We start from the raw sequence: 14,284 nt of genomic DNA on the forward strand, positions 1-14,284 counted from the left end.
ATCGTGACTTTGACTAAGGCGAGTAGATTTCTAATATTTTGTTAAGTATGTTGAACATTGTATTTTCCTATGTGTGAGAGTTAGGGTGTATTTGAAATAGTAGATTGAGTATGATTCATCAAAAATGAGATGTTGATTGTGGAATATGGATATGGGTAATTGTCTAAGTGTTGTAAATTCTCGGGTTATTGGCGGTTTGTGTGTGATTGTGGACTATATGGTATTATATTATGGCCATTTACTATGTGTTCATTCATTACTTGTGCATATATCTGTATGTGATGACTAATAAAGTGATATGAGTGATATTCTATATATGGAGACCGAGGTTTCTACCAATTGAGGTGATTTGTCAAGGTCTTTTCCAGCGGCTAAGGTCTTTTTTGGTAGAAAATATGGCCGAGATCTTTTTCGATAGATATTATGGCTGAGGTCTCTTCCGATAATTTATGATAGATACATGGTCCATGTGATGTCCCCATGGGTTCTGATCGGAGGTGATCAGCGGATGTGTATCATAGGACGAACATACATCACGATTTTTTGACATTGCATTTGCATCTATTTCATCTTGTGGTTATATATATGATTGAAATTTCTTGTGTATGCCTGAGTATGGTGATGAGAACAGATATGTATTTTCTATTTATAGACTATCTGATATTTCTGACATAACTGTTGTATACACTGTATAAACTAGGTTGTTTAAGTACAGATGTGTAGTTGTGGCGGTATGTGGTTGGGATATCAAGAGTACCCATATTTCACATTTCTTTACTTATGGTTTATTTCTATTTGCCGAGTTACGTGTTGTTTGGTGCTCATCCCTTGCTTCTACATCTGTGTAGGATCTGAGCCCGATGCCTCCTGCTCTTAGTAATCTTGTTGATTGAATCAAGCTTCTAGACACGTGAGAGGCAGCATCTTGTCTTCTTCGATAGACTTTCGCCGCCCATTTATTTTATGCTTTGTTTTACTTGAGGACAGAGACATTTGGACTTGTACCTTCTCTTTTCTGTTAATACTAGTGGTTTCTACATGTGACACCAAGTCTTGGGTGGTTTAGACTTATCTTCTACTTACCCTTATGTATATATATCTTGTTAGACTTTACTCTTCTACTTTTATTTTGGTTTATTGACTTGTTTAGACTTTTAGGATGACTTGCCTTTGGTGAGTTAGGTAAGTGCCATTACACCCGATTTCAGGTCATGACACACAATTAGAAATATCAGGTCTGATAATGGTCTAGAGTTTACCAAATAATGAGGTAACTCAATTTTTCCTAGCTAAGGGAATTATTTATCAGAAAAGCTATCCATACATACCATAATCAAATAGTGTGGTGGAAAAAAAGCATAAGTATTTGAGCCCTTTTATTCCAATCAAAGTTACCTCTAAATATTGGGGGGAATGTGTTCTAGCAGCTACACACCTCATAAACAGACTTCCTTCAAGTCAAAAAAAAATGTCCTTATGAATCGTTGTACAAAAGAAAACCAACTACAATCAACATAGATCCTTTGGTTGTCTTTGTTACCCTACGGTACCAAAAGTTCTTAGAGACAAATTTGAGCTTAGAGCCACCTACCAGTCCATCAGAACCACATGTCATTGCACATGAACCACTCACCTAACACTAATCACCCTCTACCACAAACAACTCCTGCAATAGTGCAAAAGAGATCTCACAGGGTAAGCAAAGTTTCTGATCATCTAAAAGACTACATTGTACATGTCCCTACTTTGAGAAACCCCAACACTGTCACACCACTTGATCCCAACACAACCAACCTTTCCTTTAATGATTTGTTCACCAAACATCAACACATATTCCCTGATGCTATTGCATCTAACAAGCAGGCACTTGTTGAAAATGTTTATCATGATAGTGAGCCATCATCATATGAAGAGGGATCACTTAGCCCTGCTTTCCAGAAAGCTATGACACAATAGTTTGAGGCACTATATGCTAATAACACTTGAGACCATGTGAGGCTACCAGCAGATAAATAAGTCATCGGATGTAGGTGGGTATATAAAGTGAAACACAAATAAGATGGTAGCATAGAGAGATTCAAGGACAGATTGGTAATGAAGGGCTACACCAAACAAACGGGAGTAGATTATACAGAAAAATACTCACTTATAGTCAAAATGATCACTGTGAGAATCCTGATAGCATGTGTTGTTAAAAGGGGATGGAGTATGTTTCATCTTGATGTTAACAATGCATTTATTCATGGTGATCTCCATGAATAAGTGTACATGAAAGTACCTTAGGGCCTTGATGTACATGATCCAGGTTTAGTTTGCAAGCTAAACAAATCTCTTTATGCCTCAAGCAAGCAAGTAGACTGTGGTATGTCAAATTAACTGAAGCTTTATCTTTGAGGAGACACACTCACTCTCTTCATGATTACTCATTATTTTTCAATAAGTTGGGTCCTTTGGTGGTTTTTGTGGCAGTATATATAGATGATGTTATTCTAATAGGCACTAACACTACTAAGATTACATAACTCAAGACTTACCTAGACAACACCTTCAAGATTAAGGACCTTGACAAGTTACACTACTTCCTAGGCCTAGAGATACTTGACACCACAGGAGGGTTACTTATCTCCTAGAGGAAATTTGTTCTGAACTTGTTGAAAGCATATGATTTTTTCAATTATGTACCTCTTTCATATCCTCTTGATCCTACTATCAAACTGAGAGTCAAAGAAGGAATACCTCTGCCTGATCCCACGTATTATAGAAAGTTGATAGGGAAGTTGAACTTTCTCACCAATACTAGATTGGACATAGCGTTCAGTGTACAACAACTCAGTTAGTTTATGCAAGATTCCAGATCTCCTCATTTACAAGAAACTTTCCATCTACTCAAATACCTGAAGAAGGATCTAACTTTGGGAATTCACCTTTTTAATGATCCTGATTGCACAGTAAGGGCTTTCTGTGATTCTGACTAGGATTCTTGTTCAAACTCCAGGAGATCAGTAAGTGGATATTTAGTCTTGCTTGGTAACAGTCCTATTAGCTGGAAATCTAAGAAACAGGAGACCATCTCTTTATCATCAGTTGAAGCAGAATATAGGTCACTAAGAAAAGTGATAGATGAGTTAACTTGGCTTCATAGAATTGACTGTCCCTAATCCATCTCCTATTGTTGTTCATTGTGATAGTCAATATTCAATACATATAAATCATAATCCTATATTCTACGAGAAAACCAAGTGTATTGAAGTTGACTGTCACTTTGTGAAGAATAAGCTTCAAGAGGGATTGATATCTCTTCATCATGTTTTCACTATTGATCAGCTTTCCGACATACTTAAAGGCTCTCACTGGTGTCAAGCACACTGCCATTCTCAGTAAGTTGGCTGTGAGTAACTCACCACCAACTTGAGGAGGGGTATTGAATATTACATCTAAAGTATGGTTAATTAACATATATAGTGTACCAGAGTTAGTTGTCGATTAGTTAGTTAAGTGTTCTGATTAGTTAGTTTGTTATAATTAGTTTGTAGTTAGATATTTTCCTAGTTGGATACAGCTGGCATGCTCACTGATTTGTATATAAACTACATTCCTCAGTGAATGAAATTGAGAGTTCTGATTTTCTTAAAAACTCAGTTCTCATGAATTCCTTCTGCTCAGATTGCAAGCCATGATTTCTTTGTCGCAATTCAATTGAGTTCTCTCCATGAATGTGAAGATTTAATATTATTCTTCAAGTCAACTAAAGTATGAATATAATAAGCACCGGATACATAACAACTTAAAAGGCTAATATAATCATTAATGTTTCTATTTAGAAAATAATGTCACGAGTATTATTATTAATAACTTTAGGGGATATGATAAGAAAAAGTTGTGAAAATAATAAAAAAAGATCATTAAATTTTACATGAAATTTAAACTTCCTTTTAATTTCTTAACATCGCATATTTTCATATAATTAAGAGGGTTAATTGAGTGTTTCTTTAGTGATTTTATTATAACACATAAATGAGAAAACAATAGAGTAAATCCCCCAAAAGGAGAAAAATAAATTTATTTGCTCTATAATACCATTTCTAGACTATATATATCAAATACAAATTCTATATATAGTCTAAGGATTGAAGTTTCTCGTGCGACTTCAACCTCTCGCTCACTATCAATAAGTATGATAAATATTTAATTAATTTGTTTCTTCATTTAATTCTGCTTGATTCTTAGGGGAAAAATTTTGAAATTGAGTAGATGTTCCATCCGAATTCAATGGATTAGAACTGCAGTACCAAAGAAACATATATTCAAAACTTGACAATAAATGAAGATAGTCTAATAATTAGAAATTTCACCGAATTTTTACTAACTCATCCTATGTCTTGAAAAAATAAAATCAAAATCAAAATAATATTATAATGTAATGAATAAATCTAAAATTCCTTGCAAATACAAAGCAAAAGATAAATCCACATCATCAATAAAATTAACTACCTATTAATCTTCACGTATCATCACTAATGAAAATGAAACAGAGAAAGAGAAAAGTATTAAAATAGGAAAGAAAGAATTAAAAAATAACAAAATACATACCTTAGACTAGTTTCGTCTCGCGAAATTTTCACTTTAGGCTTTTGGCCTTTTTTGTACTATAATTAAAGTAAATATCCTTCTTAGGGTTGATACTTGAGGCCTTAGACTAGGATTGAGCTGTGCATGCCTTAGAGTGTGTTATATCGCCCTTGTAGCTGAGTGTGTGCCCCTGAAAAGCTTGTTGCGAGTTGCATATCTTCTGTTAGTGCTTGAGACCTTAGTGGCTTGTCATAACCATAGGTTGGCTTTAGCTATGCTCGATTGTGAGCTTGAGTGGTATAATGTGGGGTAAGGCGTTATTCCTCTAGTTATTCTTCCCCTATTTGATAACTCTTCTTGATTCCTTCACTTCTAAGTAGCATTGAGCATGTTATGCTATTATTAATCATGTTAATATATTTTTGGACCTGAGGTCGTGGTCGAGGACTAGTTGGATTCCAGGTTAGTTCTCTCCATCTTTAAATAGAGTACTGGTGTTGTTATTGTATTATGATCTTGTGTGCCTTGTTTGGATGCTGGCGATGGCATGCATTGCATTGGTTGTGAAGTCTCACATGTTTTGTGGTACGATCCCGATTCATACATTGGATTTTCAAATAATAGAGAAGACTATTTTCACAATATTACTATTTAAACTGGTTTAGCGGGAACCGTACCACCTACACTACTTGATAAACTATTTTTTTTGAGGTATATGAGGCGTTGAGGACGTACTCTCTTGTTACTTTGAAATATTAGAGGCATTAGGGATGCACTCAGTTTTTACTTGACTAGTTGTCGCATCGTCGCCCATTGTTTACTAATGATGCTTTCCTTTGTAATGAAGAATAATCTCTATTTGGCGAAGAAGAGAGAAAGGGAATCACACCATTGCATTTCCGCGCACAATTTCTCTTCATTTTTGGAATGTCACTGAGTATTTAACCTTTCTCAAAGTGGTGTTGTGCTCTGTTTTGGTGGTGCCCTAAAAATGATCTCGCAAGGCCTTTTTAAGTCTTCAATTAAAAGAAAAATGCTTGGTAGGGAGTATCCCTAGTGCTTTATGCCGTGTGAATTTGCAATAGTCGAACTTCAATGCGGATATTAAACATTGAGCGAATTTTTTTTTTTTAAAAAGAAGGGGCATATGAGCCCCACTTAAGCTTTTCTTTTCTTTTTCTATCTATTAAATATTACTCTCTCTGTCTCATTTTATGTGACACCATTTGACTTGACACGGTTTTTAAGAAAAAATAAAACTTTTGAAACTTGTCATCTAAAACAGTCTTTAAATATTTTTGTGGTTGTAATGATATCATTTTATTAAGAATAAAAGATAAATTTTAAAGTTAAATTATTTCTTATTATAGTAAAGAGATATTTTTTTGAGACAGATTAAAAAAAAGAGGTAATCAGGTAAAATGGAACGTAGAGAGTAATTAAATTAGAGAGGGTAAAGTTATAATATCTAAAAGTTGGAGTTTGAAATTAAAAAATAATTCTTCCTTTTTTCTCCAACATATTCTGCAAACGGGTCTATCTCCCTTCAAAACAAAACCAGTCTCTCAAGCTTCTCTTCTTCATAAACAAAAGCATTCGTTTCTCTTTTTCGTTCTCCTTTTCCTTCAGTGAAGCTAATTTGATCAGGCGTTGTCATTAAATATAAGGTAGTTTTTCTCTCTTTTCTATTTCAAATTGTTAGAATTAGGACTTAATAAAGAAGAAATTCATTAAGTAGAAAAATATTGCACCGATCTGATTTAACTTTATAATCGTACTTCATCCCTCTTTAACCTATTGTATTTTTCTTTTTTTAAAATTTATTTTTGTTGTTTTAGTGAATTTTCTGTGGTAATTTAGAGAAAGAAAAGATTTTTTTTGGTAATTTGGTGAGCTTTGGAAGAAAAACAAAAAAATAAATAAATTGTTGATATATTGCAGAGATTAATTGTATTGAGGATTTTTATAGTTGTTTAACTATTTATTCCAATAATTAATAAATTTCTCCACAATTACACTATTTATCCTAACAATTAATCAGTTGACCAACAACTTAACTCAGTCGTTGAACAACTTAAGTAATTATTGGGACAATTTCTTTAATCATTCAACTATAGAAGTTGTTCCACTATTGCATTAGTTGTTCAACTATTTAATATTAGAACTTTAGGTACTTAAAGATTGAATTCTTTTTGTTCTGAATACTAAATAATGTATAACGCGGGACTGGATTGACTCGGAATGTTGCTAATAGAATTCTTAAGGAGTGAAGAATACAATGAGGTAAAAAAAGAGCTTTAAAAGATGTTGCTTTCGAAATTTGACATTTTTTCTTTGTATATTGGGTGCTTTTATCAGCAATTGGGTAATAAAACATTTTTCACTCACTAATTCTTTCTTTTGATCTTTCTTTCAGTTGTGTACATGTTTTGTTGGATTTGTGATTGAATTATGAAGAGTTTATTGAAGTATTTTACAATCTAGATCTTCTTGAATTGTACAATTTTTATATGTTTTGTGGATGGACCTTTTCCATTCAAGAAATTATGTTGCATATACTCTCCAATGAAGCATGTAGATGATGACTTTTAAGATGTTGTGCCAGCACGAGTGAATGTTGTGGTACTTGACAATTTAAAATCTATTACAATTTTTAAGTTTTGTGGCTCGCAACCACCAATCACAATTCAGATCTACACATCTAACACACTTTTAGAACGCTTCACTAATTTAATTTTTTCATGGGTTTTCACTATCCGACAACGAAAGTGGGTATATACACAGCATATGCATAGCATTGCATTCATGCGTTATAATTTACTTGGTTGTTGTTGGATTTTCGTGATAAATACGTGCTTAAGTGTTGTGAATTTGACTTGGTGATTATCTAAAATTGTATGAGAATTGATTATTGTGTTGATCATTTTGTTCTTGGTTTTAGAAGCTAGTCCGAGTCTATAAAGATGAATTGATATTTGAGACTGATCACAAGGTTGAGCAGTGTAGGATCGACCCTCGATATCGCTTTAGGTCAGTGGACGATGCTGCTGAATACATGTGAATTGTCATACTAATTCTTGTCTTTTCTGCACCTTTGTTGTGCAGATTTTGAGCCGGACACGAGTTACAGGTGATCATCGTTCCTTGTTGATCATTTGAGATCGGAGGTAGGCTATTTGGTTGATCTGTAGTTCCTAGATCTCTTCTATCCTTATGCTTTATCTCTGTCTTTCTTGTTCCTAAGCTTTGTAGTATTTGTTATCTAACTTTGAGATTTCTTAGATGCTTGTACTTATGACATTATATTTTAATGAGTTTTGACTTGTCTTCCGCATTTTATTTCTAGTTTATATGAATGAGGCCATTTAAGACATGCTTTGTTTTGAGCTTTTACTTCCACGTTTCTTCTTCTTCTTCTTATTGATTGGAAAGAGTTGGCTTACCTATCGATAGATTGGGTTGTGGCAAATAATATATATGAATTCTGTATATAACTATATACTTTAGTGTGGTAACAAATATTTTTTTATAAACACCGAATGCCGTATCAAATATAAAAATAAATAAATTAAAATGCATACCAAATACCACAATATCGATAATGAGCTATCAAAAGTTATGATTTCATTATGGAATTCGATATCTACCATACCATGTCAATCTTTTATTTTGGATGAGGAGAGAAAATAAGGAAAGCTTAGTTTATTTAAGTTATTCCATAATACAAACCTAATTTTTATACTGCTTTTTAATTTAATTTATTTTGTAAGAAAACTACCGCTACACATGATAAACAGAAAAATTTCAGCACCACCACCCCTTAAATTTTTTCAATAAACTTCATTTAAACACTCGAAATACGACTTGTTTTAATTGAACAACACATGATAAAATATTCTCTCTAAACACTTTTGGTTCAAAGTTTGTAAAACCTTTTGTGCATGTATTCAAGTACCAATTACATGGACAAGTAAACCACACTTGAAATGTGTCACATTAGCCTCAATAAACTGTAAAACCTCAAACATGTTCCAATTGAGGCTGATATACATAATTAAATGGATGACAATTTTTTTTATATGATTAATTTAACTAAGTACCTAAATAGACGCTCAAGAGCGCGCACAAAAAAAAAGTGTCTAACAGAAACACTCTTATCATGTGTTAAGATGTTGAATAGTTCAAATTTCTGAATGAAATTTATTAATAAGTTTAAAGGGTTGTCAAATGAAAATGTGTCGTCAAAAGTTGCATGCATACATACACTTCAGAAGAAGCAAAATGTGTCATATCATAGCAATACATAGGAAGTATAATTGCTAGTTCGGGCAACATCCCAAAATTGCATAATTGACACATTTTATCTTTGCTACAATATAACAGGAAGTCTAACTAAATATAAGACTGGTTTCATCACTTTTATGTACTCTACTATTTTACTACCTAGATATAATGCTGTCTATTTGGCATCTTCGTCATAGGAAATGATGGAGGTGCGAAGCAGCCATAGAAGTTGATGAAGCTACACTGAAGCTCTTTCAGGTCCAGATAATTCTTCTACTTAGCATAGCCTATTTACTTGTGACATTCACATCTGATAGCCTGAAGAAATGGGTGAAAAGTTAAGAAAAATACAGAAAGCTAATGTTAGTGTTCCGTGTTTAAATAGTATTGTTGTGTATCTTTGTTCTCTACATAATAATTCATATGTTACATAGGTTTCTCTTAATCATTCAGTAAAGCTTTTGGTAATCCTATTCACGGAAGCCAGTATACAATTTCAAAAAGAGCACATGGTCTTTAGAGGTACAAAAGACACCGTGTTTGCAAGTTAAAGCAACTAATTGCAGTCTCTTGAGTTAGAGAAATACACATGGTCTTTAGAGGTACAAAAGACACCGTGTTTGAAAGTTAAAGCAACTAATTGCAGTCTCTTGAGTTAGAGAAATACTTACTAAAGCCATCGTTTTTGTGCAAGCACATCCTTCGACTTAGCAACAGGAGGTCGCCTCCTCCTAGATTCTGCACTAATCGATGATGCCTGCCTTGGTTTCAATCTGAAGACTGAATCCTGTGTCTGATTCAATGATTTCTCCTTCAAGGGGCTTACTGGTCGTGACTTTGGATGTCTGTCTGTTGGTTTCACTAATAAAGGTAAGCTTTCGACCTGCTCCTGTTTCTGGTTTTCCCTTAAAGTATTTTTACCATGATAAATGCTGATGTCTTGACTAGCAAAAAGAGGTTGAGCTATTCTCCCAGGGGAGCTATCTGAATCTGAAGATGAAGGGCTAGTAGTACTGTCCATATCATAAAGGATGTTGTCTGTCAATGGAGGAAGCAGCACCCCCTTTGAGCTTCTTGAAGAGAAAGATGGTCTTCTAAGTCTTGTTAGATTCACAACCTGTTAAAAGCCAAATTCAAATCATAAACCAAAAATGGTTCACGCTTCGTGCAGGCCTAATAAATCAAATTACTAGTCGAATAAGTCAAAATAAATTTTAGTTTGGAACATTAAGTTTAAGCATTCTGTTTTCAAGAATTCAAATATGCTCAAGCAAATATATTGTCAAGATTAGACCGTAATTTCAGTTTACAAGACCATTTTATTCTCAGACATCACAACATTAATCAGTAGGTATCATGATGGGGACATTTTCAAAAAGTACTGTAATTCAAAATTTTGCCACAACTTGTAACAAAAATTTGTAAAAGAACTAGACAACATTTTGTTGCAACAAGTTCTTTCACATATACAGACAGAGACTACTAGGTGTCATTTACCTTCTGCTCTAAGATTAAAACATCTTTCTTGAGTTTTGTTATAATCATATTCTTTCTGCGGATGATATCTTCAAGCTCTCCAATCCTCTGTTAGACCAAACCAATGGGACAATTGTAAGTAACTGTAACAGTGGTATAAACCACATTGTTTTGTACAAAGAGCAGCACACATTTCTTCTTTAATATTGCATAAAGAAAAATACATGTTACAGCACCTTTCCACCAAAAGCTTCTGATGATTGAAGAAAAGTGGATAACTCCCTGATGGTGGCATCTTTTTCTTCACATTCCTTCTGGAGATTATAAAAATCTTGTTCAACTGCTGAAGTGTTCAGCTGAAAGGAATAACATATGTTGTAAATTAGACTATATCCTTATTTAGGTAAAATCTCTTAAAAATCAATTAGTTGAAATTCCACCAAAACATAAAAGCAAAGAACATAATTATCATAGGTGGAGAGTTAAAAAATGCCAAGACCTTACTCTTGATTTTTCACGCTCAAACTAAAGAACTAAATCATGTCTATACCCTTGCTTCTTAACAAAGAATGTGCAACTTCTATGTCTCATCAGTAAAGATTTAAAAGACACAGCCAATTATCTAGTTGACTTTGACTTCTATGTGCAAATGGTGGTTACCATCAGTAATTGTCTATTTGACTTTGACTTCTACAAGCCGAAGTAGGTACAAGGGAAAAACAATCTCATGAATTAATTCGAACAATAACTTGCAAATTCGTCCACTGCATCAACTAAACTGCAAGCATCCTACACTGAAATTTATCTGCCCCAAGAAATTCTGATTTCACGGTTACCAAAATTCCAGGATATCCAATCTCAAAAAGTCCATATTCATCCATTTGAGAACATTTTTCTTCTCTTGGAAAGTGTGGTCATCTAAATTTTTGACATGAGAAACCATAAGATGAGAAATTCTGATGTGGGATACACTATTGGAAAACAAGAGATTCACATGTAAGCAAAGCTCAATGCTAGTTCATTGCATAATCGACAAATCTAATCGATATTGTAGTTACCTGAATGTCTACAGAGGAAGTCATACTAGCAGCCCAATCTGACAAATCAGACATACGCCGTTCCTCTGGTTCAGCCTGATTTGCTGCTGGAGGCATTTCAAATTTAAGCATCTCTTCTCCCTTGATCATATTCCTCTAGTTAAGAGGAGAGAAATGGTAAGCACTGGTTTCAAGTCCCAAAAGAGTACAAAAATAAACAACTTCGTCTCAATTCCATACTTGTTGGTGCGACTATTTTAATCCTCTATATCCATTCCATTCTATTTGTGCCTGTTCATTAGTATTCTTCTGTATGATTTGCTGCTAGAGGCATTTCATAACTAATCACCTTCTCTTCCTTGATCAGAATTGACTTGCAATGAAATAGAACACTAATTGAGCCTGTCAGGATTGTTTACCTCATAAACGTTGTTGGACTGAAAATATTCATATGTATCTACTGCAGTCTCTGGCTGATCCTTGAAATAGTTAACCTGTTCACATAATGTGTCCAGCTTCTGTTGCATGCCTAAGAGTACTTGATCCTGGACAAAATAGAAGAGGAAATTGAAAAACCTGAAGAGACTACTAAATTCAAGCAAACACAGTTTCTATCCCAATTTAAATGACACCTACCATTTAGGAATGTCCATATGTGGAACGCTTTATACTATCAATGTAGCTTAACCAGTGAGAGCAATTCTAAGTTGCGCGGACTCTTCACTTTCGATGCCGCACCTGTGTCGGATTCTCCAAAAATACACTACTTTTGGAGAATCCTTTGGAGAATCCGACACGCACCCCTTGATATTTTTGAAGAGTCCGAGCAACATATGACAACATACCATTTTACCAAGTTACCACGTACTAGTTAATGCTTATCATAGGGATTTACTTGTAATTGCCCTTGAGGTGAAAAATAGTTGTGTATATTTTAAACCATCGGTGCAAAGAATTTAAACTCTTTCACTAACAATATTATTTTATACTCTTTCATGACTTTCAAGAATGTGAATACATTTAATTACTCAACTTTTAAATCTGATTAAATGTTTTCTCTATCAGAAAGAACTTTCAACCATTAACCTGCTACAATATTGATATAAGAAGATACATTAGTGAATCAACACCACATCATCTAATTTGGAACAAAGGCAGTACATGATTTCGGTAAATAACTTTTAACTTTTGAATACTAATATTTAGGTGTAATAGCCTGGGAGACTTTTATACTTGGCTCGGAAAAAAAATTAATTGGAAAAAAGTGAATTTATTTTGCATTGGGTTTATTAAGTGTCCAGTTGGCAAAGCCCCCTAAGTAGAAGGGTCTAGTTAACAATTCTAGCCAAGTATAAATACCTCTTAGAGAGATAAGTGAAATTATTTTGCATAAACATTAAAACTAGAAGATGAAAAAACCAAATCCTAATGCAAGAGGAAATAAAATAACAACAACATGTCCAATGTAATCCCATTAGTGTGGTTTGAGAAGGATAATCATAGAGAATAAGCAAACTTTACCTCTACCTTTAGAGGGGAGAAAGTTGTTTCCCATATATCCTTGACTCAAAAGATAAAAAGGAAATAGAAGAAAATGAAAAATAGAATTTTCTGTAGTAAGAAATGATTAACAAAATCCCAAAACCCTATTAAATTTCCCGTCTAAAATATAAAAGAATCCTACAAATCAAATTATAATGAAGACGAGAAGTGGTAACAGCAGTATTAAACAATTAACAATAAATAAAACAAGTACTTTACGCAATAATGGAAGTACACAAAACCCCATTACCAAAAATTAAACAACTAACCCTAAGTTCAACAGATTTCTTCAGCCGACAAATCTGCCTATTCTTCTTTGAATTCGCAGCAGCAACGGCGACAACAGCAACTATAAGAATCCGATGAATGGGGCTAAAGAGTTCCCAAGCGAAAGCTTCTTTAGGATTTAAGCCACCGCCAATTTTCCTAGCAGAACTTGCTTCCTCTGCGCCGATAAGCCTTCCTTGAAGAGATACCCATGCAAGTTGCCTTTTTGCTTTTATGGGTTGGCTCCGCTGAGAATAGCAGCTCGAAAGCCGCCGAGAAGAAGGTGAAACTGATGTAGTGAAAGGTGATAATGACACTAAATTCGGTGGCGGCTGCGTGAAAAAAACTGAGTCACATATAGAAGCTTGATCTTCTTCGGCTGATTCCATGGAGGCGAAGATACAGGGGAGAAGAGAAAGAGAAGAGGCGTAATTGAAGCTTTTCAAAATGTATTTTTTTTTTGTTTTTTATTTATATGCTTTCTGTGTTTTGAATTTATATTTGGGAGGGAATAACAGGAAATTGGGTAATTAACGCTTGGAGAATACACACATGGCACTTGGATTGCCAAGCTGGATATTTTGGATTTAAGTAGCCGTTGAGGGATTTGAATTTTGAAATGTTTGGCATTTTGCTAAACTTCTTTTGTGGGTTGATCACTTATTTTTAGAAAATAACTAGTATACGTTGCGCGGTCAGTTGATAAATATAATTATAATACTGATTTATTGACAATTTTAAAATTTAACTTATTATAAAATAATATTGTTTAATTTATATGAGATAATATTAGCACTTAGAACCTTGATAGGTTATAATAATAGAAAAATTATGAAACTAAATCAATATATAAGCTTAGTTCAATGTCTAAATTTGACAATAATATTTTTAGCATAATTTAATTTAGTTATATTTCAAATTATTCAAAATCTTAAATACTCACACCCCTCCATATTATCATCTTGTTAGAATAATAAAGATATAAAAAAAAATTAATCATTTGACTAAAATAAATATAACTTAGAGTAGTCCTATGATTATAATAATGGTAAGCATAAAACTAAGAAGTTTGTAATAACTTGGATATAAAATTGTAGGCATGCTATTAA

The 14,284-nt window shown here is 33.6% G+C and overlaps 1 protein-coding gene and 1 long non-coding RNA gene across 8 annotated transcripts; one reads left to right on the forward strand and one right to left on the reverse strand.

Annotated features, from left to right (window-relative positions):
• Positions 1 to 6,080: 6,080 nt before the first annotated feature.
• Positions 6,081 to 10,152, forward strand: LOC129903273 (uncharacterized). 7 transcript variants are annotated; one of them, XR_008770238.1, is made up of 5 exons: positions 6,081 to 6,236; positions 7,511 to 7,599; positions 7,675 to 7,736; positions 9,051 to 9,111; positions 9,288 to 10,152. It is a non-coding gene; the product is annotated as an uncharacterized LOC129903273 (long non-coding RNA). The 7 variants fall into 7 exon arrangements; XR_008770235.1 differs by having other exon boundaries at positions 7,511 to 7,736; positions 9,051 to 9,215; positions 9,307 to 10,152; XR_008770233.1 differs by having other exon boundaries at positions 7,511 to 7,736.
• On the reverse strand, positions 9,524 to 13,743 carry LOC129903272 (uncharacterized). The gene is made up of 6 exons (XM_055978781.1): positions 13,178 to 13,743; positions 11,786 to 11,911; positions 11,388 to 11,522; positions 10,566 to 10,685; positions 10,351 to 10,437; positions 9,524 to 9,970 (listed from the first exon to the last, which is right to left on the reverse strand). The coding sequence occupies exons 1-6, from the start codon at positions 13,562 to 13,564 to the stop codon at positions 9,524 to 9,526; spliced, it is 1,302 nt and encodes a 433-aa protein (XP_055834756.1). The 5' UTR covers positions 13,565 to 13,743.
• Positions 13,744 to 14,284: the final 541 nt, after the last annotated feature.

This window comes from Solanum dulcamara, chromosome 9 (genome assembly GCF_947179165.1).
Source record: "Solanum dulcamara chromosome 9, daSolDulc1.2, whole genome shotgun sequence".
NCBI classification, from domain to species: domain Eukaryota; kingdom Viridiplantae; phylum Streptophyta; class Magnoliopsida; order Solanales; family Solanaceae; genus Solanum; species Solanum dulcamara.